Genomic DNA, 25,969 nt, shown 5'->3' with positions numbered 1-25,969 from the left:
TGTCATGGAATTTTGTTTATGTACCTGAAAAGGCAAGTAGGACCTTAGTTTCATCTTCTTTCTGAAAGACAATGTGTTTTACAGTATAACACCCCTTCAGTACTACTTTGAAGTGTCAATGCACAAAAGTGAAACTGTTTCTGGTTGGCCTCCGCTTTGGAAAACAACATTCATGAGTGAATGAGGAGATACCACAAACAGCAAGACAAGCTTCTGGAGAAATGGTCTGAGCTGGAGCTTTTTTGATCAGGATACTGGGGAGCAATCCACTTGAATCGCTTACTCAGGTTCAGGATATTTTATCTGCATTAGAGAAATTTGGTATGATCCAGTTGTTGGCAACCTCAAGGACTACAATGATGCAGGTAGAAAGAGCGAACAGGCTCTACTGAGGAAACATTCACTGCAAGAGGCTAAATTAAAAAACAGAGCCAAAAACATGGTCCCTGGATTACTACCTGATCCATAGTAAAACTGGCACAGAGTTAACAAGATGAAGGAGGAAAACATATGGCTCAAAAATTGGTGTGAGAGAAGTGAAACAATTCATGGGACATGAGGAAGAAAGGAGTTGTTTCAATGGGACAGGCTCCACCTGGATCATGCTGGGACCACAGTCTTTGCGAATTGTGTAACCTAAGGCTGTGGATAGGGTTTTAAACTAAGTAGTGGAGGGTCAAGTACAGCAGATAAGGGATAACTGAGAAGAGGTGGCAGTCGACACAGGACAGACGGTGTTGTACTTAAATGCACGCCATATAAAAAACATGGTAAATGAGCTTGTAGCGCTGATTGAAATTGGCAGTAAAGATGAGTATCACAACAACATGGTTGCAAGGGGATCAGAGCCGGGAGTTAAATATCTAAGGATACATTTCCTATTGAAAGGACAGGCAGGTGAGAAAAGGGGATGGGTTGTGTTGTAAGTAAGAAATGAAATTAAATTGATAGCAAGCAGTGATAGAATCAAAAGATGTGGAATATGTTTTGGTAGAGTTGAGGAACTGCAAAGAGGAAAACAAAAACTTGGATGTTGTGTATAGGCAATATATAGCAGTAGTCAAGGATGTGGAGAAGAAAATAAATCAGGAGATAGAATAGGCATGTAAGAAAGGTACTTCTTACATAATGCAGGTGGTCTGGGAAAATCAGGTTGGTTGGCACCAAATCCCAAGAAAAGGAATTCATGGAATTTTTTTATTTGGGCAGCTTGCAGTAGAGCCCACGAGAGAACAGTCAATTGTGGATTTAGTAATGTGTATGAGGCAGGCTTAATTAGGGAGCTGAAGGTGAAGGAACCCAAGGGGAAAGTGACCACAATATGGTAGAATTCACCCTCCACTTTGAGAGGGAGAAGATTGAATCAGATGTCTTGCAACTGAGTAAAAGTAACAACAAAAACATGAGGGAGGAGCTGGCCAGAGTTGACTGTGTGTAATCTGACTGGGAAGGCAGTGGAGCAGCGATGGCAGAAGTTCCTGGGAGTAATTTTGAAGGCATAGTAGAAAGTCATTCCAAGGAAGAAGAAACATACTTAAGGGGAGGACGAGGCAGCAATGGCTGACGAAGGGAAGTCCGGGATAGCATGAAAGCAAAAGCGTACAATGTAGTGAAGATTAGTGGGAAGTCAAGGAATTGCGAAGCCATTTTTAAAAAATCAGAGGATAACTGAAAAAGTAATGAAGGGGAGAAGATGAAATATGAGAGTATGCTGAAAGAAGAAAGCAAGAGGAAGATATTTAAAAGGTAAGAGATGCAAGAGTGGACATTGGACTGCTGAAAAATAAGTTTGGCAAAGTGGTAAAGGGGAACAAAGAAAAGGGGGAGGAACGCAACGGGTACTTTACATCAATTTTCACAAGAGCAGCATACCAAACTTCAAGAGTCAGTGGCCATCACTAAGGAGAAGATGCTGGGGAAGCTGAATCACTCTGAAGGTGGATAAATTATCCAGACTAGATGGGCTACACCCAGGGTTCTGAAGGAGATAGCTGAGGAAATTGTAGAGGCGTTGGTGATCATTCAGGAATCATTGGAATCAGAATGGATCCCAGAGGACTGGAAAATTACAAATCTAACAAACCCTATTTAAGAGGAGAGGGAGGCAGAGGACCGGAAACTATAGGTCAATTAGTCTGATCTTGGTAATTGAGAAGATTTTAGAGTCCATTACTAAGGATGAAATGCAGAGTACTTAGAAGTGCATAGTGAAATAGGGTGAAATCAGCATGGCTTAGTCAAAGGGAAGTCATACCTGATAAATCTATTACAATTCTTTTGAGGAAGTAACAAGCAAGTTTGACAAAGGAGAGCTAGTGGATGTGATCTTTTTGAATTTGCAGAAGGCCTTCAACAAAGGATTGAACAGGACGCTGATAAATATGAGCTCACTGTGTTAGGGGCAAGGTACTGGCATGGAGAATTGGCTGGCAACTATCCATGTTAGTTATTAACAATCTGGCCCAAGGAACTGAGGGCATTGTTGTTAAGTTTGCAGATGATAAAGATCAGTTGAAGGGTAGTAGTGTTGCAGAATCAGAGGAGTTGCAGGGCTTGAACAATGAAGGCAAATGTGAGGTTATACAGTTTGATAGGGAGTATAGAGATGTAGACTATTTTCTAAATGGGGAATCCAGAAGTACAAAGTGACTTGGCAGTCCTGATTCTGGATTCTGTTAAGATTAATATGCAGGTTCAGTTGGTAGTTAGGAAGGCCAATGCAATGAAGCATTCATTTTGAGAGGGCTAGAATACAAGAGCAGAGATGTACTACTGAGGTTGTATAAAGCTCTGGTCAGATTATATTTGGAATATTGAGAGCACGTTTGGGTTCCTTATCTAAGGAAGGCTGCACTGGCATTAGAGCGGGTCTAGGAGGTTTATAAAAAAAATAATCTTGGAACTGAAGGGCTTATGAGGAATAGTTCGAGAATTTAGGTGTACTTCATGGAGTTTAGAAGAATGAGGTTGTGTTTGGGGGGGGGTGGGGGTTGGTGATCTGATTGAAATTTACAGAATACTAAGAGACCTATGTAGAATTGACATGGAGAAAATGTTTCCATTTGGAGGAGAGACAAGAGCCTGAGGGCATGGCCTCACTGAAGGGGCATCCCTTTAGAACTGAGAAAAGGAGGAATTTCTTCTGCCAGTAAGTAAAAAAAATCTGTGGAACTCATTGCGGCAGTATGTTGTGGAGGCCAAATCAAATATCAATAAGACAGATCTTGATTGGTAAGAGGATCGAGAGTTGAAGGTTGGAGAATAGGGTTGAGAAACATATCAGCCATGATCAAATGGCGGAGCAAACTCAATGGGCTGAATGCCTAATTGTGCTGCTATATCTTGCAGTCTTATGAACTAGTGGGAGAACTGTCTTTATTTAACTAAGGATGACCTCGTTGAAATCTGCTGTTTGAACTAAGTTTCCAACTTTGTCAAAATAAGGATTTTGTTGCCAGTTTCTGTGAAGATGGCAAGGAACTTGTCTGCATCTGGCTTCTTCTAGGCTTGAGATGTTAACAACATCTGGTTGTTAACATCTCAAGCCTTGTCATTTCTTGTTTCATAAAACAACTTGCTGAAGCAAAAGTTAATGCTTCATTCTCTTTCCAAAAACTAGCACAAGTGAACTCCAAGGTATGCAGCCTTACAGCATAAGTTATCATTGACTGGATGGATGTCATATTGTCACATTGTACATCAACATTGCCGTGTACCTGAATTGAAAGGGATTTCACTGCCTCGCCATCCGGCTGGTGTGTGACTATAGGAAGCATGTCAAGCAAGCTAGTGCCCACATCCCTGGCAGCAGTCATAATACTTTCATTCTGTAGCTGCCCATTGGGCCAGTTGCTTTTCAGCCACTGCGTCAAACCAAAGTAGAGCTACTGGACAAAAAGATGGGCCATAATCCTGGTTTACAACCCATGCATAAGCGCATGGCATTTATGAAATGACAGCCAGAGAAATGTGTTAGAGCACACTATTGGTGTACAATGATTCTACCATCTTGGATGATTCTGGAGGAACCCTGTTTAGTTTAAAACAAAAAAATTCTGTAATTTGCGGTGGCCTACTCAGCAGTGCACGCACTCATTGTGAGCGAACAACCCTTTCAGGCAGCTGTGAGAAACTAATGTGAAGAGGAGGGGAAATGGAACAGACAACCTGCAAGTGATCTTTCAGCCTGAATTAGGATGCAGTAGCAGTAACTGGAATTCTCTGCGGTCTGGCAACTTGACTTCTGTGACTGAGTAATCTATCTTTCTCTTGACTCCAGTGAAAAAATAAAAGCCCCCAAAAACTAAGTTTGAAGGTAATTTAAAAATTAAGTCACTCCTCAATGCAAATGCAGGTACACAAATTACCCTTCTGTATCAAAAATAAAGAATTGTGGATCCTGGAAATCGGGAACAAAAACAGAAACTGCTGAAGAAACACAGGTCTAGCAGCATCTATGGTGAGAATGCAGAGTCAATGTTTCTGGTCCAGTGATCTTCCTTTAGAACTAATTGCTAGGTAAAGATTGTATATATGCTAAAAACCAGGTTTGGGGGAGAGAAGAGTAAACAATATGTGGAGATGGAGCCCAGAGAGAGCGAGAACAGCAGTTGGGCAGACAAAGCAATGGATAGTAGTGAGCCAGGGAGATAATGCTAATGAGAATTGTTAAAGGGTGAAAGTGGATTGGCTGAGATTAGAGCAGCCCATGTGATGAAAAAGCCTAGGGTTTACTGGGGTAAAGGATGTGGAATTTACTGGGGGTAAAGGACATGGAGGAAGGCGCTTAGGCCTAAAATGATTTAACTCGAGTATTAAGTCCTGAAAGTCACAGGGTCCGTAAATGAAAAATGAGACATTGTTCTTCCAACTTGTGCTGAGCCTTCCTTGAGCACTGCAGCAGTCCCAAGATACAAATGTTGAACTTGGTGGTGTGTTAAAGTAGCAGTTAACCAGAACTGGGGGTCATATTTGCAGGCAGAGCATGGATGTTCTGCAAAGTGGTCACCCAGTTGATGTTTCAGCTCCCTGGTGTGGAGGAGACCACGTTGGGAGTAGCAAATGCAGTGGACGAGATTGAAATTGTGCAGGTAAATTGCCATTTCACCTGAAAGGCCTGCTGCCTTGGATAGTGAGGAGAGAGTGAATAATTGGGCAGGTGTTAGACTTTCTACGATTGCTTGGGAATGTGCCATGGGATGCAGGGAGGTATTTAGAGTGGCGGAGTAGATTAGGTTGTCCCAAAGATCCCTGATCAGGTTCCCTATAGAAAGCTGACAAAGAAAAGGGACATATGTGTCTGATCACTGATCCCTGTCAGTGTAAGAGAAAGGCAGAATGCAGGTAATAGATTGGGTACAGCTGAAGGCGCTGTCGACCATGGAGGAGGGAAATCCTCCGCTGAGGAAAAAAGTGGACATTTGGGTTCTTTGCAGAAAGTGACATCAGGTGTGACAGACAGACTGGGAAAATGGGGTGGAGTCTTGCAGGAATTTGGGTATGAGGGTGTATAGTTGAGGTAACTGTGCGAGTCAGTGGGTTTGTAGTAGATATCAGTAGCCAACATATCCCCGAAATGGAAACAGATGTTGAGCAGGGGATGAGTCAGAGATGAACCAGGTGAAGGTGAGGGCAGGGTAGAAATTGGAAGAGGAATTGATTTTTTTTTTCGTTTTACAATTTCAACCAAGAGAAGGAAGCAGCACTGTGCTGATGCTGATGTACCAGAGCAGGAGTTGTGGAGAGAAACAGGGAATGTTCCACATCCCACAAAGAGCCAGGCATAATGGGGAGCAATGTGGATACCTACAGCCACACTTTGGATCTGAAGAAAGGAGAGGAGTTAAAGAAGTGTTCCAAGTGAGGGTGAGCTTAGCCAAGTGGAGGAAGGTGTTGGTGGTTGGGGATGGGTTCAGGCCTTTTTCCCAGGAACAAGTGGAGAGCCCTAGGATTATCCTGATGGCATTGAATGTGTAAAGGGATATTTCATCCATGGTGAAGTTGCAATTGCTGGTGTCTGCGAGCTAGAAATTTTGAAACTGAGTGCGTCATTAGAATCACTGGTATAAGTGGCAAAGCACTTGAAGGGGAGCAAAAATAGAGGCGAGGTAGAAGGAGATGAGCTAGCCGAAACAGTAGGTCTGCCTGGGCAATCCTGTTTCTTCTAAATTTTGGGATGAAGGTAGGAGTGGTTTTACGCGTGGAAATCATTGTCTTGGACACAATAGCCTGATGTTCACTGGTGTGGTCATGGCCCGGGGGAGGCAGGAGATAGTATTTGTGCGAACCGGTTCTCAGCCTGAGCATTGTAGAAGTCGACAGACCAGACAATGGCACCATCCTTCCTGGCAGGTTTGATTACAAAGTTGAAGTTGGATCTGAGAGCCTGGAGTGCAGTTAGTTGAGAGAGAGATTTGAATAATTGAAGGGGGAACAGAAATTTAAATGACCAATGTCAATCAACTGTTCTTCAGTGAACAGATGAAGTGCAGGTAAAAGGTCAGAGGAAGGGATCCAGGTGGAGGGAGAGTGTTGAAGGTGGGTGAAGGGGTCTGTGGGACGGTAAGAGGGCTCTTAGAGAAATGGGCACAGAGGTGAAGAAGATGGAAGAAATGTTTAATGCCATGTGCCTGAAATTCATTTGAGGTGTAGGCATTCCTTTTGTGCCTATCTTTTGTGTGCTTTACCTGTTGTAATGCTGCTGTGCAGTTTTACTCCAGTGACTGCACTGTAGCTAATGGAAGTTTGCATTTGGCATTGGACAGTGATTTTGATCAACTCCGATTTTGAAGGCTATTTACAAGGCTATTTACAATCTCCATGCACCTTCAACATGGGTGGCAGAAGCTTTTATTAACTGTCTGAGATTACAGTTAAAAACTCACTAGTCAAGTGGCAAGTGTGCTATCATCCTGTGACATGGCAACAGGTTTGTATTCTGAGCCACTGCTAGCCCACTGGCTGCAATGGCAGGAAGCTACAAATGTATTGTAGCTGATCTTAAATTGTTTCCAGTGTAATTCTTGTCACAGTCCAGATTACCTAATACATGTGATCTTACCGTTGGAAACAATTTGATTGTGGCTTTAGCTTTTTTGAGATTTGCAAGCACAGGCCAGTTGAGTACGATTTGACATAGTGTCCACTGCAGTGGTTGACTGGATGCATTGCTTGATGGTTCATCAGTAATTAGAATGTACAGTCTACATAACCAGGCACTGTAACAGCACAGAAAAGAGGGGAAGGAGTGGCTCAGTGATATTATCACTGGACTGTTATCCAGTGACCCAGGTAATGTACCTGGACTTGGTTTCAAATCCCTTCACTGTAAATGGTGGAATTTTGAATTCAGTAAAAATATGGAATTAAGAATCTAATGATTCAGACATCATCTAATTATGACCATTAATCCATCATCGAATGTTGGAAAAAAAAATCTGGTTCACTAATCCCTTTTTGGGAAGGAAACTGCATTACTTGAAGTGGTTGACTTTGAACTGCTCTCTGGGCAATTAGAGATGTGCAATTAATGCTGGCCCAGCCAGTGACACCCTCATTCCGTGAATGAATAAAAAGAACACGTGTTGCATTACTCAGTTGGTAGTCAAAATGTCTTTTTGGCTTGACAGCATCCTGTATGTGAACTAAATCATTTGTGGCTTTCCTATAAAGTAACATTGTGAGCCAACAAGCTCTCTACTCGGTTGGAGTGAGTACCGCTCACAAATTTTGTGGACTCAAGCTTCTTCTGAGTTTTTGCCCTATACAGCAGGCAATGATTTGATTTGGGCAGCTAGTATTGTGTCTGACATTTTAACACACTCCGTCTCAGCATTAAGCATAAATGGTGAGCAAATGGTTGGAGCTATATTCACAGGTTAGCCAATATGATTGAACTTGTAGCATGACGATCTGTACGAATCCCATATCATGTCCTGAGCAGTGAACATAGGCTTTTGGTTGATTTGTAGAAGAGAACCATTAGCAGATGTTTCAACTAATACATTGAGGAAAAGGAGCTTTCGACCATCTACAAAAGCAAAGCCAGAGATATAATGGAATATTCCCTGTGCATGGACCTTCCAATAACATTTAAACTCAACACCATCCAAGAGAAAGCAGTCTCCTTGATTGGCACTTCATCTACCATTTTAAGCATTCACCCTCCCCACCATCTGCACACAAAGCAAGTCATTCTACAGAATAAAACCAAGGACTGTGGATGCGAGAAATCTGAAACAGAAACAGAAATTGCTGGCAAATCAGATCTGGCAGCATCTGTTGGAAAAAGCAGAGTTAATGTTTCATGTCTGGTGACTCTTCAGAACTTAGAGTCATAGAGATGTACAGCACAGAAACAGAAGCTTTTGGTCCAAGTTGTCCATGCCGACCAGATATCCTAAACTAATCTAGTCCCATTTGCCAGCACTTGACCCATATCCATCTAAGCCCTTCCTATTCATGTATCCATCCGGATGCCTTTTTAAATGTTGTAATTGTACCAGCCACTCCCACTTCCTCTGGTAGCCCATTCCATACATGCATCACCCTTTGTGTGAAAAAGTTGCCCCTTTTTAAATCTATGCCCTCTAGTTCTGCACTTTCCTAACCCAGGGAAAACATCTTGTCTATTTACCCTATCCATGCACCTCATGATTTTATAAACTCTGTAAGGTCAACCCTCAGCCTCCAATGCTCTAGGGAAAGCAACCCAAGCCTATTCAGCCTCTCCTTATAGTGCAAACTCTCCAATCCTGGCAACTTTATGGTTTCTTTGATAGCACCTTCCAGACTTGTGACTTCTTAACTCCTTGGATTAAGGCAACAGGTGGAAAGAAGCCACATCATGCAAATTCGCTTCCAAGTCTCTCTCTGGCGTTAGAACTACATTGCCATTCTCTCGCCATTTCTGGCTCCAATTCCTGGAACCGCTGAACAGCACTTTGGATGTGCCTATACTAAATGGACTGTATGGTTCAATTGCTCCCATTTCTTGAGGGCAGTTTGATATATATTTCAACAATGCTGGCCTTGATAGCAACATACAACATAGAAACATCTGTTTCAGCTGCAATGTAACTTGTTTTAAGATGTGTAGGCAAGCTTTACTTGAATTGAATTTATTGTCACACGTACGGAGGCACCGTGAAAAGCTTTGTCTTGCGAGCAATACAGGCAAATCACATAGTGTAGATAAGTAAACAATAGGTAAACAGTGGCAAAAACCAAAACACAGGTATGGGTGAATGCGAAGAGTTTGAGTCCATTCACTATTCTAACAGTAGGGTAGAAACTGTTTCAAAACCAACTGGCATCTGTACCTTCTCCCCGATGGTACAGTTTTAAGTATTAGTAACCAGTTAGTCTTGGGTCCCTTATTGTTGCATGCAGTATGGAAAATAAAGAGCATGAAAGCATGGGAAGGGTTAAAGCATGAAGACCACTGGCGATCTGTAGTCTATGGAAGGCAGGATGGGATAAGGATAGTGGAATGTATTGCACCAATTAGCAGAATAGGGTTAAGGCTGAAAGGTCACGATGGCGCGATGAGATAACGCCAAGTAATAAAGCAAGTTTCTCTGTTAAGTGTTATTAAGACAGGTTTGGGACCAAAAATATTTGGGACATGACATTAAAATATCTAATTAATAATAGTCAGCTTGAGACAGGAGACTATTGTAATAGATGGAATAGCTAAATATCTATCATGACAGGTTAGTCTGGAATGGAAGATCACTGTAGCAGAGTTAGCAATACATATCTAACCGTGACATTAGAATAACATTAAGTCGAATGTACAACTAAAGAGATAATGGGAACTAACATCACTGGTTTATTGTGTAGCTAGAGTGAGGTACTTTGATTCATATAGTTGGACATGCTGATAAGCTAACAGAAACATGATTAACAAAAATATAAACATCCATGGACCCGGAGGTTCGGGGGCATTCGAGAATCTGCTTTCTCAGTGTCACGGTTTTTAAATTGCAAATAAAAGACCTTCTTCTTGAACTCTCTGCGTCTCCTGGTGATTCTCTATATTATCTCCACAACAGCAGCTAGTGAACAGCATGGTAAATTTTAGCTGTGCAATGCATTACAGTAGTGAGCAGGCACTATGAAAAGAAATGTTTGTAATTTGTTCAAAGCACAGTTAACCTGTGCCCACTGAATTATGCCCTGAGACAGGAATAGGTACATGCCTGTTAGCTAGTTTGTTTATTTGGAACAGGGTGCATTGGACCTGTATGTTCTTTGTTCACAAAAGAATGTATTTTATCATACGCCGCTTCCATTATACACAAGTGGACTACACTGTGAGTCCAAAGACGATCCTACGTTAGTATGAAAACAATATGTTGGAGAAAACCCAACCGCTCTGGCAGCTTCTGTGGAGAGAAAAATGAGTTAGTTATGAGTCCGATATGACACTTTTTCACAACTGTCTTGCTGAGTTTCTCCAGCACTTGTTTTTATTTTAGATGCGCAGCATGTGCATTATATTGGTTTTACTTGAATCCTAAATGGATTCAGTGCAATTTTTCACTCATTACTTTGTGCTGGATAATCCTTAAACAATTATAGAATCACTTCTAATGTTAGACTTCGTTGGAATTTTCCAAGTACAGGCAGGTTTGGTACGTTAAAAACAGACAGTGACAGACATTCTATTTAATACAATCTGCTGGTATTTTAAAATAAAGAGATTCCATACTGATTTCTCTTCTACACTAATTCAGATGCTGAAATACTTATTTGTTTAATAGGCTGTATGTCTCAGCGTTATGTTTTGACTAATCGTTGTCAAGCTGACAGGTTTAAAAGTTATTGTCTAACGGTTAACTCTGAATCGCATTAATAGATGTCTCCTCCTTGGTAACACCCGTACCAATCTCGGTTCACGAAGCAGCGCTCTCCTCGTGCAGTGTAAGTACACTGTTACTTGTTCCAAAATATGGTAAACTTTGGAATTTCTTTGATATGTGATTTATCTACCTGAAATCCATGCAAGCTTTTAATCAAGCTAATTCCATGTCTTCCAATGATTTCACATAATTTACAACATTGAGAGAAACTCCTTACAAGTTAGCCATCCTGTGCAGTTAGACCTAAGATTTTATGGAAATAATATTTGCGTTATTCAACAGTTTAAGATATATATCAGAAATCGGTGATTTCTGAGATATATATCTCTCCAAAGAACAAAAATTCATCTTGAGTTTCTCATACTTCAAATATTGCTTTTTAAATTGCTAGTTTTATCTGTCTTCTGAATTCTTAAATTTACAAGTTTAGAGAAAATATGGTGAAACCAATTGAGCAATTTCTTTGTATGCAGAGCTTGACCATCCAACTGAAATATTCAACAATGGTCAAAAGTAAATGCCATTAAGTAAATGTATATTTATCCTCACTCGGCGTGTAACTTTTGTGTGCTGTACGTACTGTTTATTAATGTACATGCTTACTCAATGTATCCTGACTTCCATCAACATAAAGAAACACAGTACATGCCAGCAATTTCTCAAAACATATTAACATTCAACCTTCTCAGAAATTGCTTTCCTACTTGACTAACCCAGGAATATTTCACAAAAGGGTCTCGATTTGACGCTGTCTAGATTGGAATAATAAATGCTTTCATTTTACTGTTTTTTATTTCTGCTGTAGTGCTTCAGCATGAAACTGACGAAGGTATCTTAATCAAATATAGGAGTTCGGTCATGTTGCAGCTGTACAGGACATTGGTTAGGCCACTTTTGGAATATTGCATGCAATTCTGGTCCCCGTCCTCTTGGAACGATGATGTGAAACATGAAAGGGTTCAGAAAAGATTTACAAGATGTTGCCAGGGTTGGAGGATTTGAGGCACAGGGAGAGGCTGAATAGGCTGGGGCTGTTTTCCCTGGAGCGACGGAGGCTGAGGGGTAACCTTTATAAAGGTTTATAAAATCGTGAGGGGCATGAATACAGTAAATAGACAAAGTCTTTTCCCTGAGGTGGGGACATAGATTTAGGGTGAGAGGGGAATGATATAAAAGAGACCTCGGGGGCAACGTTTTCACACAGGGTGGTACAGGTATGGAATAAGCTGCCAGAGGAAGTGGTGGAGGCTGGTACAATTGCAACATTTAAGAGGCATTTGGATGGGTATGTGAATAGGAAGGGTTGAGAAGGATATGAGCCAAATGCAGGCAAATGGGACTAGATACAGTTGGGATATCTGGTCAGCATGAATGAGTTGGACCGAAGGGTCTGTTTCTGTGCTGTACATCTCTCTGACTCTAAGTGCACCTCTTCAAATTGATGAATTTGCCTTGAGTTGACTGCACTAATATTTGATGAGATGAGATGAGTTTGGTTAAATAATATCACCCACCATGCTAGCAGATTTGTATCTCGGGCAAAGTTAATCATTACTTATAAATTGCAGGATCTCTTTATATTATGTCCTGAAATTCTATTTGCATTTGAAGGAAGTTCTACAATAAGCCAGCGCTGTATTTCTTATCTACCGGAGGAGCACTGCTTTGAACTGTGTATGTCATTCAAAGTTAAACTATGAAATTCTGTTAATTTTTTTCTCCCAAGTTAATTTGGTTTATCACGTTAAAGGAGTATTATAATTATATTTTACAATTGCCTATATTACTTTTCTGTGCCATTTATAATAACAATTATTTCCTCTTTTCTGTTAATATGCTAACACTTATTTTCAGGTTACAACAGACTGTTGCACAATAGATGGTTTTAAACAAGAGATGCATTGATGGGAGTTATGCATCTGGAAGAGAATCTTTTATGAATTGACTTTGCCTAGTAATCATAATAATTACTAGGCAATCAGTTGGATGTTGAATTGAATTCAGTGGTCACGCTTCCAAATCCACCTTTGGGCTTTTGGTGCACAGTGGTGGTGTCCGTGTCTCTTAACCAGGAGGCCCAAGTTCAAATCTAACTTGTTCCAGAGCTGTGTTCTAACATGTCTGAATATGTTTAGAAAATATCCTGTTGTCATAAAGCCACAGGCTGAAACTGTGGTTACAAGAATGTATGCCTCTGCAAGTAATAGTTTAAGTATTTTAGACTTGGGTCTAATAATCTATTTTTACCTCCTGGTGTTCTAAAGTCATTTAATATTGAAAATGTGATGCATTTATTTAAGTATTTCATAAATGCTATTTTTGGGAAGAACAGTTTTTTCTCTGCTTCATATTGCAGTAATGATTTCATAACTGCAACTGCCTCAGTTTATCCAAACCATGTAACACACGGGCCATCGATTACTGCTTTTTTAAAAAAAAAAAAATTTATTGCAAGAGATTTTTTTACAATAAACCAACAACAGCACAACTCAAAAACAAAATGCCAACTGAACAAGATTACACCCAAGTGCATGTACATACAAAACAACAAGGTAAATAAACAGAAGAAAAATAAAAATAAATAATGCTCAGCTTAATAACACAGTAGCTCTTGATCTTTGAACGTATTAATGAATACACATTCGTATGTTTGTAATTCTTCCTTTCAGGGTATTAGATTCATTCAACAAGATCATCATGGTTATGTAAAAGCCCTTAGTAGAATGGCAGATATGTCTGTATCTAGGTAATCCAAAAAAGGCTGCCATGTCTTAAAATCTTCAGTTTTTTGGTGCACCATACTAGTGAGAAAGTCTAAAAGGATATGCTACATGACTAACTCTCACCAACCTGATAGACCTAGGGGGTTTTCAGACACCCAACACAACAGAATATTTTTACTAGCGCAACAAGTAAGGATATTAAGGATATCCCCATGAATGTCTAAGTAAGGTACCCTGAGCACAGAAACCATAAGGTCCATCTCCAATTCGCTCCCTAAGACCCTCTTCAACATGCCTAATACAGCACTCCAATATGTATGAAGCCACAAGCAGTGAGTAAGGGTGCCCATAGTCATTCTGCATTTGGGACATATTGGAGATACGCTTACTCTGAATTTTGAGAGACGATCTGTGGCAGAATGGGCTCAATGATTAATCTTCAGCTGCATGGCATGGGTCCTACTACAGATCGAAATCCTTCTTGTATTTTGACAAATGTCCTCCCATATCTCCGAGGGGATCTCAATCCCCAATTCTCTCCCAGACCTCTCAAAGTCACCCAACCTAGTCCGAGGGGCCACTCTCTAACAGATGATAAAGGGTGCTGCTAGAGAGTGTGTTCTTAGCACTGGGCACCCTCTTCTGTATATCAGCTCTGTAAGGGTCTGTTAAAAGGTTAGTTCTTTTTTGAATATAGTCCCTGATCTGAAAAAAAAATGAGTTATGAGTTATTTGATCAAAGGAATATCATCACTTCTCCCTCAAATAAGTCACCCAAGCAAAAGACAGTTTAAACCCGGAATCCATTATCCCTAGTTGGAAACCCGGCATACCAATTACAGGGGTAAGAAATGAGGTTTTGGCTATATTACCCTTGATGTGACACATCGCCCTCCATGCCTTAACAGTATTGATAATTATTGGGCTCAGACAATACTCCGTAACTGCCCTCTTCTTGTCTAAGAACAGTAGAGTAATAAGGGGACACCTTGCCTGAGAAGCTTCAATATCTAACCATGTTGACACCAAGTCCTCACAGGCCCAGTCACTAACATAGGATAAAAGAGAGCTTAATTGATTAGTTTTTAATATCGGGGAGGTCTGCTTCCCCGCCTCCCCTCCCCAAAATCTATGGGACAGTTGCAATTTGTTTAACTTGATAAGGAGTCGTTTGTGGTAGATGAAAGAGCTAAACCAGCCATTAAGTCTCGTGAATGTCTGTCTGTCTGGGAAAGATCAGAGGAAGAATTCGCATGGGTTATAGCAAATGAGGGAGGATATTCATTTTAATAAGAGCTATTCGACCTAGCTGGGATATTGGAAGTACCTCCCATATTGGAAGGTCTTGTTTAATTATGTTAACCAAATGAACAAAGTTCGCCCTAACTAGATGATCAAAGACAGGAGTAATGAATATACCTAAATAAAAGACCCCCCCCACAAGCCATTTAAAGGGAAATCAGGATTTGCCCTTGACATTAGATATTTCCCTAAGACCCACCATAAGCATGGCCTCTGACTTTGTAAAATTGATCTTATAGCCCCAGAAAGGTGCTAAATGAATTGATACATTGTGTCAGGTGAGGTCCCAAAACTGCTGGATTGGACAAAAAGGTAAGAACATCATCCACATACAGTGTAATCTTATGCGACTTTAATCTCACTTTTGGGGTAGATTTGTTCGGGTCCCTTCAGATGGCCTCCGCTCAATCATCAACGTAAATAACAATGGCAAAAGGGGGCAGCCTTGTCAATTACCCCTAGAAATTTTAAAATTACTGGATCGCATACCATTTGTGAGAGCCACGGCCAGAGGATCGCGATAAAGGGCCCTCACACACTTAATAAAAACTTCACCTAGACCAAATCGTTCTAAAGTATAGAAGAGGTATGGCTATTCAACCCGATCAAATGACTTTTCTACATCTAAGGAGATTACTAGTCCCTGAACAGATTGTTGTTGACACAACGTATTGAGTAATCTCCTAACATTATGGGAAGTTCTGCGGCCCTTTTATAAAGCTCTGGTCCTCTTTGACAATGGAAGGCAGCACAGTTTCCAGCCTTGATGTAAGGGTCTTGGACAGGATTTTGAAATCAACATTTCAAAGTGAGAGGGACTGATAAGAAGCACAATCCTCCGAATCTTCCCTTTCCTAAGAATAAGAGAGATACTAGCCTCTCCAGGATGGTGGAAGGCAGTTGTGACTGTACAAGTTGTTGAACATGTTAAGCATGGGCCCTGACAGTATGTTTATAAATTCTTCACAAAATTCACTAGGAAGGCCATCAGGATCGGGCACTATCTGCTCTGAAGCTACTTCAGAGCCTCCTGCACTGTCAAGGGGCACTAAGGCAACACACTTGTTCAGGGGTTACTCCTGGGAGATCCAAGCTCTTGAAAAAAGCCTCGATCTTAACCCATCTATCATCACAACACTCAGCCTGATATAATTTCGAGTAAAATTTCTGGAATGCTGCATTAATCTTTTTGGAATCGCAGATAAAAGTTCCAGTCACTTCCCTAATTGAGGTAATGACTTTGTGGAGGTGGGTGCTCTTTTTCCGGGCAGAATATGCTAAATATTTACCTGACTTATCACCATGCTGAAACAGCCTTTGTTTTGCAAAAGCAAGTCCTTCGCTGTTTGTGTGAGCATGGAATTCAATGTGGACCAAAGTGCTGTGATTCTCTGCAGCTTAGCCACCGACGGTCTATCAAAGTATATCCTCTCAGCTGCCCTCAACCATGTCTTGAGTGAATGTTGCTGCTTTCCCTTCTGCCACTTCCTACTGGCAGAGTAAGAAATACTTATCCCCCTGGCATAAGCCTTAACAGTTTCCCAAAGAATGGATGGGTTACTGGCTGAATCTGAATTAATGGCTAAGGAAGATCTGAATTCTTTAGAGAAATAATCAATCAACTTACTATCCTTAAGAATAAAGGGATCTATTTACCAGTGTCTCGAACATGTTATATTGCCTTAATCTTAACCAATAAGTATACTGCTGCATGATCAGAAATAGTAATATTCCCAATTACACAGGATGCCACCAAATTGCAGGAATAAGGGAAAGGTCAATCCTTGTGTGGCAGTTGTGCAGGTTAGAGAAGAAAGTAAAATCCCTACATAGGGTGGAGCCGCCTCCAGACATCCACCAACCCTAGTTTCATACACACGTATATCCACTAATTGCTTAGATTGCAAAGAAGGCATTGGGGGAGGTCGTTGTGCATTCTGTATACGGTGGGATCCATAAGACAATTAAAATCTCCCCCTATGATAACGTGTCGCGATGCAAGATTACTCAATTTGGAAGATGTATCTACCAGGAATTTAAGGGGGTGTGCGGGGGCACTAAACATTCAAAATACCATATTCTTCCCCCTGTATCAAAGCTTTGAGGATTATGAACCCCCGTGAGAGTCTTTAGTACAATCTAATAATTTAAATGGAAGATTCTTCCTAACAAGCATGGCCTCTCCCTTACTGCTCGTATTAAAAGACGAAAAATCGACCTGATCAAACCCACCTTGCTATAATTTCAAATGCTCCTTGTCATCAAGGTGCATCTCCTGCAATAGGGCAATATTCACCCTCTCCTTTTTCATACGGGAAAGTACCTTTTCCTCTTGACTGGTGAATGGCTCCCTTTACTGTTCTAGGTGCACCATTTAATTACATCATAAACCATAAGATTTGAACTCCAGAGAGGAAGAACTTGAATTACAAATCGCTGAGTATCAATGAAAAGAGACTCCAAGCCTAAAAACTACACTAACTAAAACTGCTACAAATAATCAGTTCTCAAACTTTACAAAACTGCATACATACAAAACCAAAAACCAAAATGTCAATGGCGCTCAATAGGGGAATTTACCCCCCACCCACTGGGGCACTTAGACATCCCAAAACCTTATCTTCTGTTCCACCACCAATATGGTTTCTATGGCAATTAACTATAAAAACAGGGCTTGAACTGCCCTTAGACAGACACTTAGCCATCACAACCACCTTCATAACTCTCTCCAGCTTGAGCCACACCCCTGTCCCAGAAAAGAGAGAAAATAGCAATGTTAATGAAGAAATTAAAAGTGAGTACTCTACTCAACCCTGACTATAATTTAACACTAGTTAATACCAGAAAAATCCAACAAACTTTGTTTAAGAAAACAAAGAAACATGATTATCTATATCCATTAAAGCATCCAGCCTACTTTAACGTGTCCACAATGTTTTTCGCTTTCTCTGGAAAATCAAATGAGTGCATGGATCCATTGAAAGAAATATGGAGCACCGCTGGGTATCTTAAAGTATACTGAATCCAGGGTTCCCTTAGTCATCTCCTGATATCATCAAAAGACTTCCTTTTCCAAATCACCACTGCTGAAAAGTCCCAAAAGAATATAATCCTGGAGCCTTCACGAATTCAAGCTGTTGGGTCTATCCCCTGGGTTCTGGAAACTTCCAACATTCTTTGTTTGTCCCCATAACTATGAAATCGCACAAAGACCGGGTGAACGTGCTGGTCCGAACCTGACCTGTGCGCCCGTAACCCGATGAACTCTCAATCTTCTCCCAACCTATATGAGCTTCTCCATGAAGGATCGCGGCAGCCAGTTCTTGGAAAAAAAAACTTACTAGCTGACCACCTTCCATCCCCTCCGGCAGATCAATGATAACGAACATTCTTCCTCTTGCCCCTATTCTCGAGGTCGTCAGCTTGTTCAGTTAAAATACAGACCTGTTTCTCAAGGGCTTGGTTCCACTCCTTAGAAAAATCGATCACAGTCTCTGCCATTGCGGTTCAGCGCGCAACCTTGTCCATTCTCTTTTCAAGACTTTCAAGTTGCTGCTCATGTTTTTAGAGCACAGCTGAGAGCGGGTCTAACCTACTTTGAGCCTTTCTTCAATCGTCGCTTCAATTGTTTTTCGCAACTTTGCAAACTCTGCGACCAGAGCCTGGTGAGTGACCGGGTCCATTGAACTAGCAGAGGGGTTCGCAGCTGTGGCCGCGGGTATGCTCGATTCTTCTGATGGGTGCCCCACGTGTTGGGACTTGCTCAATCCTTTCCTGTGTTTTGTCATTTCTACTTGATAAAACAGGATTAGTAAACACTGTATAGCTCTTTTGGTGTTGAATTTTAAATAAATGGCTTAAGTGGGGTGGGTTAGCACACCACTTTGCCTCTACTATGATGCAGAGCCCACCAAAGCAGATCTTTCAGATCTCTACCATCTTGGATCCCCGACTTTTGCTTTTACAAGTGTTTTCCATAATATTCAATCATATCACGCTCAGTTTATTATTTTTTATAGAATGCAAGTATTTTGAAATAAATGACCAGTTGATTGTGATGAGGGGGAGAAACGTTGAGGTCGCGAAAAAATTTACCACCATTCTGCTTGGCTTTGAAAAATTCCATCCAGAGGAGTACATGTGTAATAATGTTGAATTTCTTAAAAATGGGATCATCAATTCAGATTATATGCTTAAACTGAGCATCTTCTGATCCAGGGCATGACCAGCTTTGACAAACTGATCCTCAAGCTACTTGATGCTGTATTCATGAACTCTTTTTGTTTTTCTTCAGTCATTTAAAATACTTGAAAATATTAAGTACATCAATGAGGGAGATCTGCCTAAATGTTCGCAAATGATTTTGAAATTTTTAATTTGTCAAGAAAGTGGTTAATCCTCCGAGTGTCCCCCACGAATGTGGCCTCTAAGATTAACTCCAACAATTTTAAACTATTGTTAATCCCGAAACCCAACGTTTTGAGAATTGCAACAGATGCTGTAAAACCATACTTGCACTGAAGTATACAGATCTGAATGAGTTAACATACCTGAGAGTATTTTTTTCATTTAGAGAATCATTCAGGCCTTTTCCAGTCTGCACCAGGATATCCTTTATGCACAAATATCAACTCAACATCATTGCCCTTCCTTAATGCTAATCTGATGTCATGCTCAGAATGTGGTTGATTTAGTTTTGTACTTCTAATTATATCCTTTTTATTAAATGACTGCCACTTTTGTCAGATTGGAAGTTGCATGTCAATATTACCATCCCTTTTTTTGTCTGCACAAATGTGCATGCTGCTGAAATAGTAAAATTGCCCTTGCATGGTTCTAGTTCTGCTGATTCTTGTCTTGATTACTGATGGCCTTGACATTGTGATTTTATTCATTACCTCAAAGTTGTTTTTCAAAGCAGTTTAAGAATGGGTATCTCAGAACATATGCCATCTAAGAGATTGGGTTTGCAATTGTTGACAAAATATGTTAATGAGCAGTTTATTTTTGCCTTATCCTGAGATCTGTCTTCAAATTGATGCATCTGTTAAATTGCTGGACAGGTCTGTGTCGAATTGAGAAAGCAGTGATGTTTCGCTTTAGCTTTGGTCTGAAGGATAGTGTGGAAACATGCATTTTTGACATCATTTCATATCTTTTTAGGCTTCAAATCTGGTAGAATTTTTATTTTTTTTTTATTTTATGTTTTGAGTTTTCATTGCAGTATAGAGGAACTATCCTTATTTTTGGGGAGGGGAAAATGGGTTGGAGCATAATATTTAACTGCATTTATGCCAATTTAAAACAGTCCATGACGAAGAAATAATGTAGTGTTTTATTTTTTGAAAAAAAATCAGAACAAGCCAATTCACTTCTCAGGTTATGAAGTACATTTCAAATAGTCACTCTTGTAATGTCGCAAAATGCAGCAGTCAATTTGTGCATTGAAGAGGAGAGAAGTATTGGATAAGCCCAGTAACTCAAAAAAGGCAACAATTCGAATGTAAGGTTTATTGATTTATCCATCATAGTTGTTTTAAATGTTTGCGGGAAAGTAATGAGAAAGATAATAAAACCAGTGGACCTGATATTATATTGAGTGATTAAGAATAATTCCTAGTCATATAATTAATCCAGGAAATATTGTTTCTTTTCAATTGTAGGTTGTACACATCACCAAAGAGGTTGCCAACCCCAGTTCAAAAAGCTTTTAGTCCATTGCAATGGTGCAGACAAGTGCTGGATCATCCAAATTCAGAAATGGAAACTGCAAAAAAGTCATTGATACATAGGCTTGATCAAACATTAGCAGGTAACTAATCAAGTTCCTTCACTGTTTTAGTGGAAATTCAAATTTGATTGTCTGAAATAATTCCTGATATTGTATTAGCAATTTTTTAGTCAAATTGGTACTTATCGTTTTTTGCCTTTTTAAGTATTTGATTGCTTTCACCTGTGGGTAAAAATGTACATTGCCTTATTGCAAATTTGAGTTCTAGCCATGTACAATATAGTGGTCAAAACATTTTTCTCAAACGCTTCTCAAGACACTCTCAGAGGCTACTATTTTGCTTTTTAGGGATGCATTTTTAATTCTCATGATTGCCTTTATTAGGTGATCAGTCATGTACAAAATAAATTGTTACTACATGTGTGGAGGCACGGGGTATTTGAATTCTCCGAGAAACGGAATTAGAGGAAATTCACAATATCAGTCACCATCTCTGCTTTGCTAAACTTGAAGCCACTCTCACAAGGAAAGCAGAATTTCAAGCCATAGTATTTAAGTTGGCATTAAGAAACACACATACATTATTAACAAATGCATCTTTAGGAAAATAATTGACAGACTAGTCGACCACAGTCATTATCTTAAGCTTCAAATGGACGAGTCAGGTTATAGCTAAACAGTTGCATGTTTGTCTCTCACAGTCAGTGCACCTCAAGTCATTAACAACATGAGGTGCTTTGAGGTGTGGTAATGAAAAATGCAAATCCTTACGGGGGAAAAAAACTGTTCAGTATTAAATTACCCAGTTGACATGTTCATTACAGTAGTAATGCGCACACAAGGTGCTATTCCTTTGACAGGAGAGAGAGCAGTTTGAAACCTATGCTGCTGCTGCTCTTCCCTCCAATTTGTCCCCGTGACTTGATTTTCCTGGATCATTTCGTCACTTCCAAGGGCAACATCCCCCTGCTCCTGTATATTTTGATCATTGATGCAGTATTTATTCTGTGTCACTACAACATACAAGAAATATTAACTTGCATGTCACCTCCATTAAAGCATTTGATATTGCACGTTCTTGCTGCAGTAGTCTTCTTTGATCAGCTTTAAACCTATTTATTACAGTGCAGAATTAGTCCATTATACTTCTAGCTCTTGTTGATAACGTGATTGTTGCTAGGAGTTCATGGGTACAGTATGGCTGTATGCTGTAGATTGACAAGTAACATTTGCACCACGAATCCCAGAAAATGGCCATCTCCAATAAAAGGGAATCTATCTACACTCCACTAGTGTTCAGTTGCATTGATATTGCTTAATACCCCTCTAGCAACATACTGGGGGTTACTATTGACAAAAAACTGAAATGGACTAGCCATACAAGTGCTGTGACAACAAGAACAGGCCATATGTAACTTCACAATTTGGTTTTTATTATAGGTGCAGTCGATGTTGGTGATGTGAAATGAAAACAGTGCGAGAGAAGGTTTAGAGGGGTCCGATTGGACTTAATGTTAATTCTCTCCACAGATGATGTGTTTCTGTAGCACTAGACTGTTTTGATTGTTTTCCTACCTGTCCTTGTGTCTTTGCAAGTTTGGCAATCATACTTATGCTCCCTTCATCCATGTAAATTGTAAAGAGTTGAGGTCCAGCATTGTGACATACCACTTGTCTCATCCTGCCAAGAATAAAAAGGCCCATTTATGCCTACTCTGGCTGGCAAGTAGAAAGTGATGCAAATATGCAACCACCTGCACAGAACCTTTACTTTTTGCAGTACCCTTTGATGTGGCACTTCTTCAATGGCTTAAGAAAATCCAACTATAGTACATCCACCAGTTTCCTTTTATCTAAAGCACATGTTACTTTCTCAGAGTTGCCCATGATTTCTCATTCACAAAATGATGTTGACTTTGCCTGTATGCATTGACTTTATCCAAGTGCCCTGCTGTATCTCTCTTTTAAAAATTTTCCTCACATAGATGTTACGTTAACTGGCTATATACCTTCCTGCTTTCTGTCTCCCTCACTTTTGAATAAAGAAATGGCTTGCTAACTTCTGATCTAATGAGACCTTCTTGGAATTTGGGGAATTTTGGAAAACCAAAACCAAAACCAATCCATCAGCTATGTCACTGGCCACTTACCTTAAAACCCCAGAATGTACTCCATCAGAAACCAGGTATTTGTTAACCTGCAACTCTAGCGATTTACTTAATACCATTTCGCTAGTGATTTGTGATTTTTGAGTTTCTCTCACCCATCCAGTTCCTTAATGATACAAATAACGTCCCATTTCCTGGGATGTTATTTGTATTCTGACACACAATGGTCTGATTTTATACTTAGAAGCTCATTGTTTTTGGCACATGATACACTGGTGTAACAATTTTCAATAATAACTTGTACTGTAGCACTGTACATCAAATTTGCTTTTTTATTTGGCATGTTTAAATAAAACTAAAACTTCAGTAAAGGTGTTGTTACAATGTTATATTCAACCATCAAATGTCATTTACCCCTCCTAATGCCAAACATTTTTAAGTTCAGTGCTGAATTGAGTGAGCAACATAACATTTATACTTTGGGATATGTGCCAGGTATGTTGCAAGGTTACTATCTTCATATCTATTTCTGATGATCAGTATAATCAGCCTGTTTTACGTAATGGCATTCTGACTTTGCATTAAGCAGTGTTCTAAAATAACTGCACATGACTATTTTTCCGTGATTACTGGATCTCATCTTAGGAAAATAAATTTTAGTCATTGAATAATACCGTAGTGCCAAAGTAGTTAGGTCTGTATCTTCAAAGTGAACGAAGTCATGTCTGTTTCTAGAATGGGCATAAATTTAATTGAAGCTGTGTGTATGTCTCGATAAGTTGCACAATTCTGTATTTTGGTCACTATGAATAGGAGAAAGTGGATTTTACCCTACTAGTTGTAGGGCAGCAGGCATGCATTTGTCTTCAAGCTGAAAAGGTAATCTGGGTGATGTAGGGTGGGGCTTTTTATATGCATACAAGATTTAATGAATAACTAGGATCCTCTGTGTATTTGCAGTTTTTGTCCTTAAGGAGGGCCCTAATTAAATTGACGCAACTCTTTGTGCTGATTTTTGTGATACCCAAGGTGGTTTGTTTACTTGTTGTGACCAGCATTTTGAGAGCTCATAAATGTTAGTTTAATTTTAAAAGTAGTTGAATTTTTGTTCTCACGACTGTGTAGCACAAATTGTAACCTCGTGGAAATGCATAGAACATTCTTATGTTGGTAGAAGTATATCTGTGCTGCTTCCTGCAATACTTTTCAAATCCAACATTCAATCTGATACCTATTATTAGCCTCAAAATGAAGTTTAACTCTGGGAGACTGCAATAAGCAAGTTTTAACTCGAGTCCTATGTTGCAGCATGAAGGAGGCCCGTCATTGCTGTGACAGTTGTTTGATGTCTGTCCAAATAGTTTCATAACCCAGTAAATGATTCATTATCAAGTATTTAGTCAAGAATCTACTGACAGCTCCCAAAAAGCTGTCTGTACTCGAGCAAAAGTCACCTGCACAGTACCCCTTCCAGCACTGTCAATGATATCATTCTATCCTGTTTGCTCATATCTGTTGTACTTTTTTTTGGGGGGCTGCTTTTTTTTTAACACTAGTGTTTCACAATGTGAATCTGCTGGGGGTGCCATTAGAGACACAGCCCTATTCGTTCCCTTTTCCAAGTTGTTATTGCCATTTGTTTCCACCATTCTTTGAGACAATGCGTTCACATACCAACACTCATGTATTTTATTTCCCCTTTTATTGGTCCAATGACTGTATGGTCCTTTGACAATCATTTAATTTTGTCACTGTTGTTACTGTCCCTCCTGAAAGGTTTATCCTTTCTGCTGGATCAAGACACTTTCAAGATTTTGAACTCCTCTTTCAAATCTCTCCTTTAACACCTGTACTTTACAGAATATAACCCAGGTTCTCTCATCTCTCTCTGTATAGTTTTCACTGTGGTGTCAAAGGAGTAGTTCTCCCCACAGTCTCTGTACAGAACTGGCTGTAATACTCCAGGTGGGTTAATCAGTCTTGCATAAAGATTTAGCTCAACTTCCTTGCTTTTGAACTCATCCCTGTCTTTGTGAAGCTAAAGTTCCTATATGACTTGTAATAATTGTCTCAACTTTTCTACATCTAAGGCTTGTGTACTTAATTCCCAGCAATAATAAAATTATTCTCTATTTCATATTGCCATTCCACACTCTTTGTATTAAAATGACCTTGGGTAAAACTTTTCTATATTTTATCTAATATATATTTGCTGATTTTGCTATTCTGTTTGAGTCTTACTATCCTGCTAAATAAAAACTGAAAGAGCTGTAAATGATGAACATCAGTAACAAAAACAGAAATTGCTGGAAAAGCTCAGCAGGTCAGCCAGCACATGTGAAGAGAAATCAGAGTTAACGTTTTGGGTTGAGTGACCCTTACTCAACTGAACTCTGAATAGTTCTGAGGAAGGGTCATTCGACCTGAAATGTTAACTCTGATTTCTCTGCACAGAGCTGCCAGACCTGCTAAGCTTTTCTAGCAACATCTGCTTTTGTTACTATCCTGCTCACTGTTTACTGCGTTTCAAAACTGAGTTGTCTGAAAATGTGAAATTGTACTCTAATCATGATGCTGGACTTTTGTTTATTTTTGAATCAATCATATTTGCTAATGTGTAAATAGCAGCAGCCCCAACACTGACCCTTGGGAGCACCACTGCACACTTCTATATAATTTGTAACCAACAACATAGGAGTTGGTGCAGTCCGTTTGGCCCTTTTTGAGTTTATTCCACCATCCACTAAGATTGTGGTTGCTCTGTTTGTATTTGATTTCCACATTCCTGTCTACCAAGATAACCCTTGATTCTCCTGCCAGAGTTCTATCCACCTCCATCTTAAAAATATTCAATGACCATTCCAAAATTCTAAATAATCATGGGGACAAATGCAATTATCACTGGAGAAAAAGTCAAGGAAAAGTAAGCGTGTACAAGACTGAGAGATTTCCTAGATCTGATGTGATACATCTAAGACATTAAAATATGTAGCGAGAGATAGTGGATGCATTCACAGTTATCATCCAAGAATCCTTAGTTTGTGGACACGTCCCAGAGGGTTGGAAAGCTGCCAGTGTAACAAAGGGCAAGCCAGAGAGGAAGCAAAGCTGCTAACTAGGAGCATGACTAAGTGAAAATGGGTTGGCTGTGACAGGGCCAGGGGTTTGAAGATAGGTTAAGATCATGTTCTGAAGAATATTAATTCTGCTTTCTCTCCATAAATGTGGACAAACTTAATG

The 25,969-nt window shown here is 39.9% G+C and overlaps 1 protein-coding gene across 2 annotated transcripts in view; it reads left to right on the top strand.

Moving 5' to 3' along the window:
- Positions 1-25,969, top strand: part of slain2 (SLAIN motif family, member 2) — a 72,468-nt gene that overhangs the window by 3,768 nt on the left and 42,731 nt on the right. For both annotated transcript variants that reach the window (XM_043691382.1, XM_043691372.1), the window contains exon 2: positions 20,554-20,702. In XM_043691382.1, coding sequence (XP_043547317.1) covers positions 20,554-20,702 — 149 coding nt within the window. The remainder of the gene's footprint in view (positions 1-20,553; positions 20,703-25,969) is intronic.

The sequence above is a fragment of the Chiloscyllium plagiosum genome, chromosome 1, assembly GCF_004010195.1.
Source record: "Chiloscyllium plagiosum isolate BGI_BamShark_2017 chromosome 1, ASM401019v2, whole genome shotgun sequence".
Lineage (NCBI taxonomy): Eukaryota > Metazoa > Chordata > Chondrichthyes > Orectolobiformes > Hemiscylliidae > Chiloscyllium > Chiloscyllium plagiosum.
Note: the sequence above shows the minus strand (reverse complement) of the source record. Positions and strands in the feature narration are given on the sequence as shown.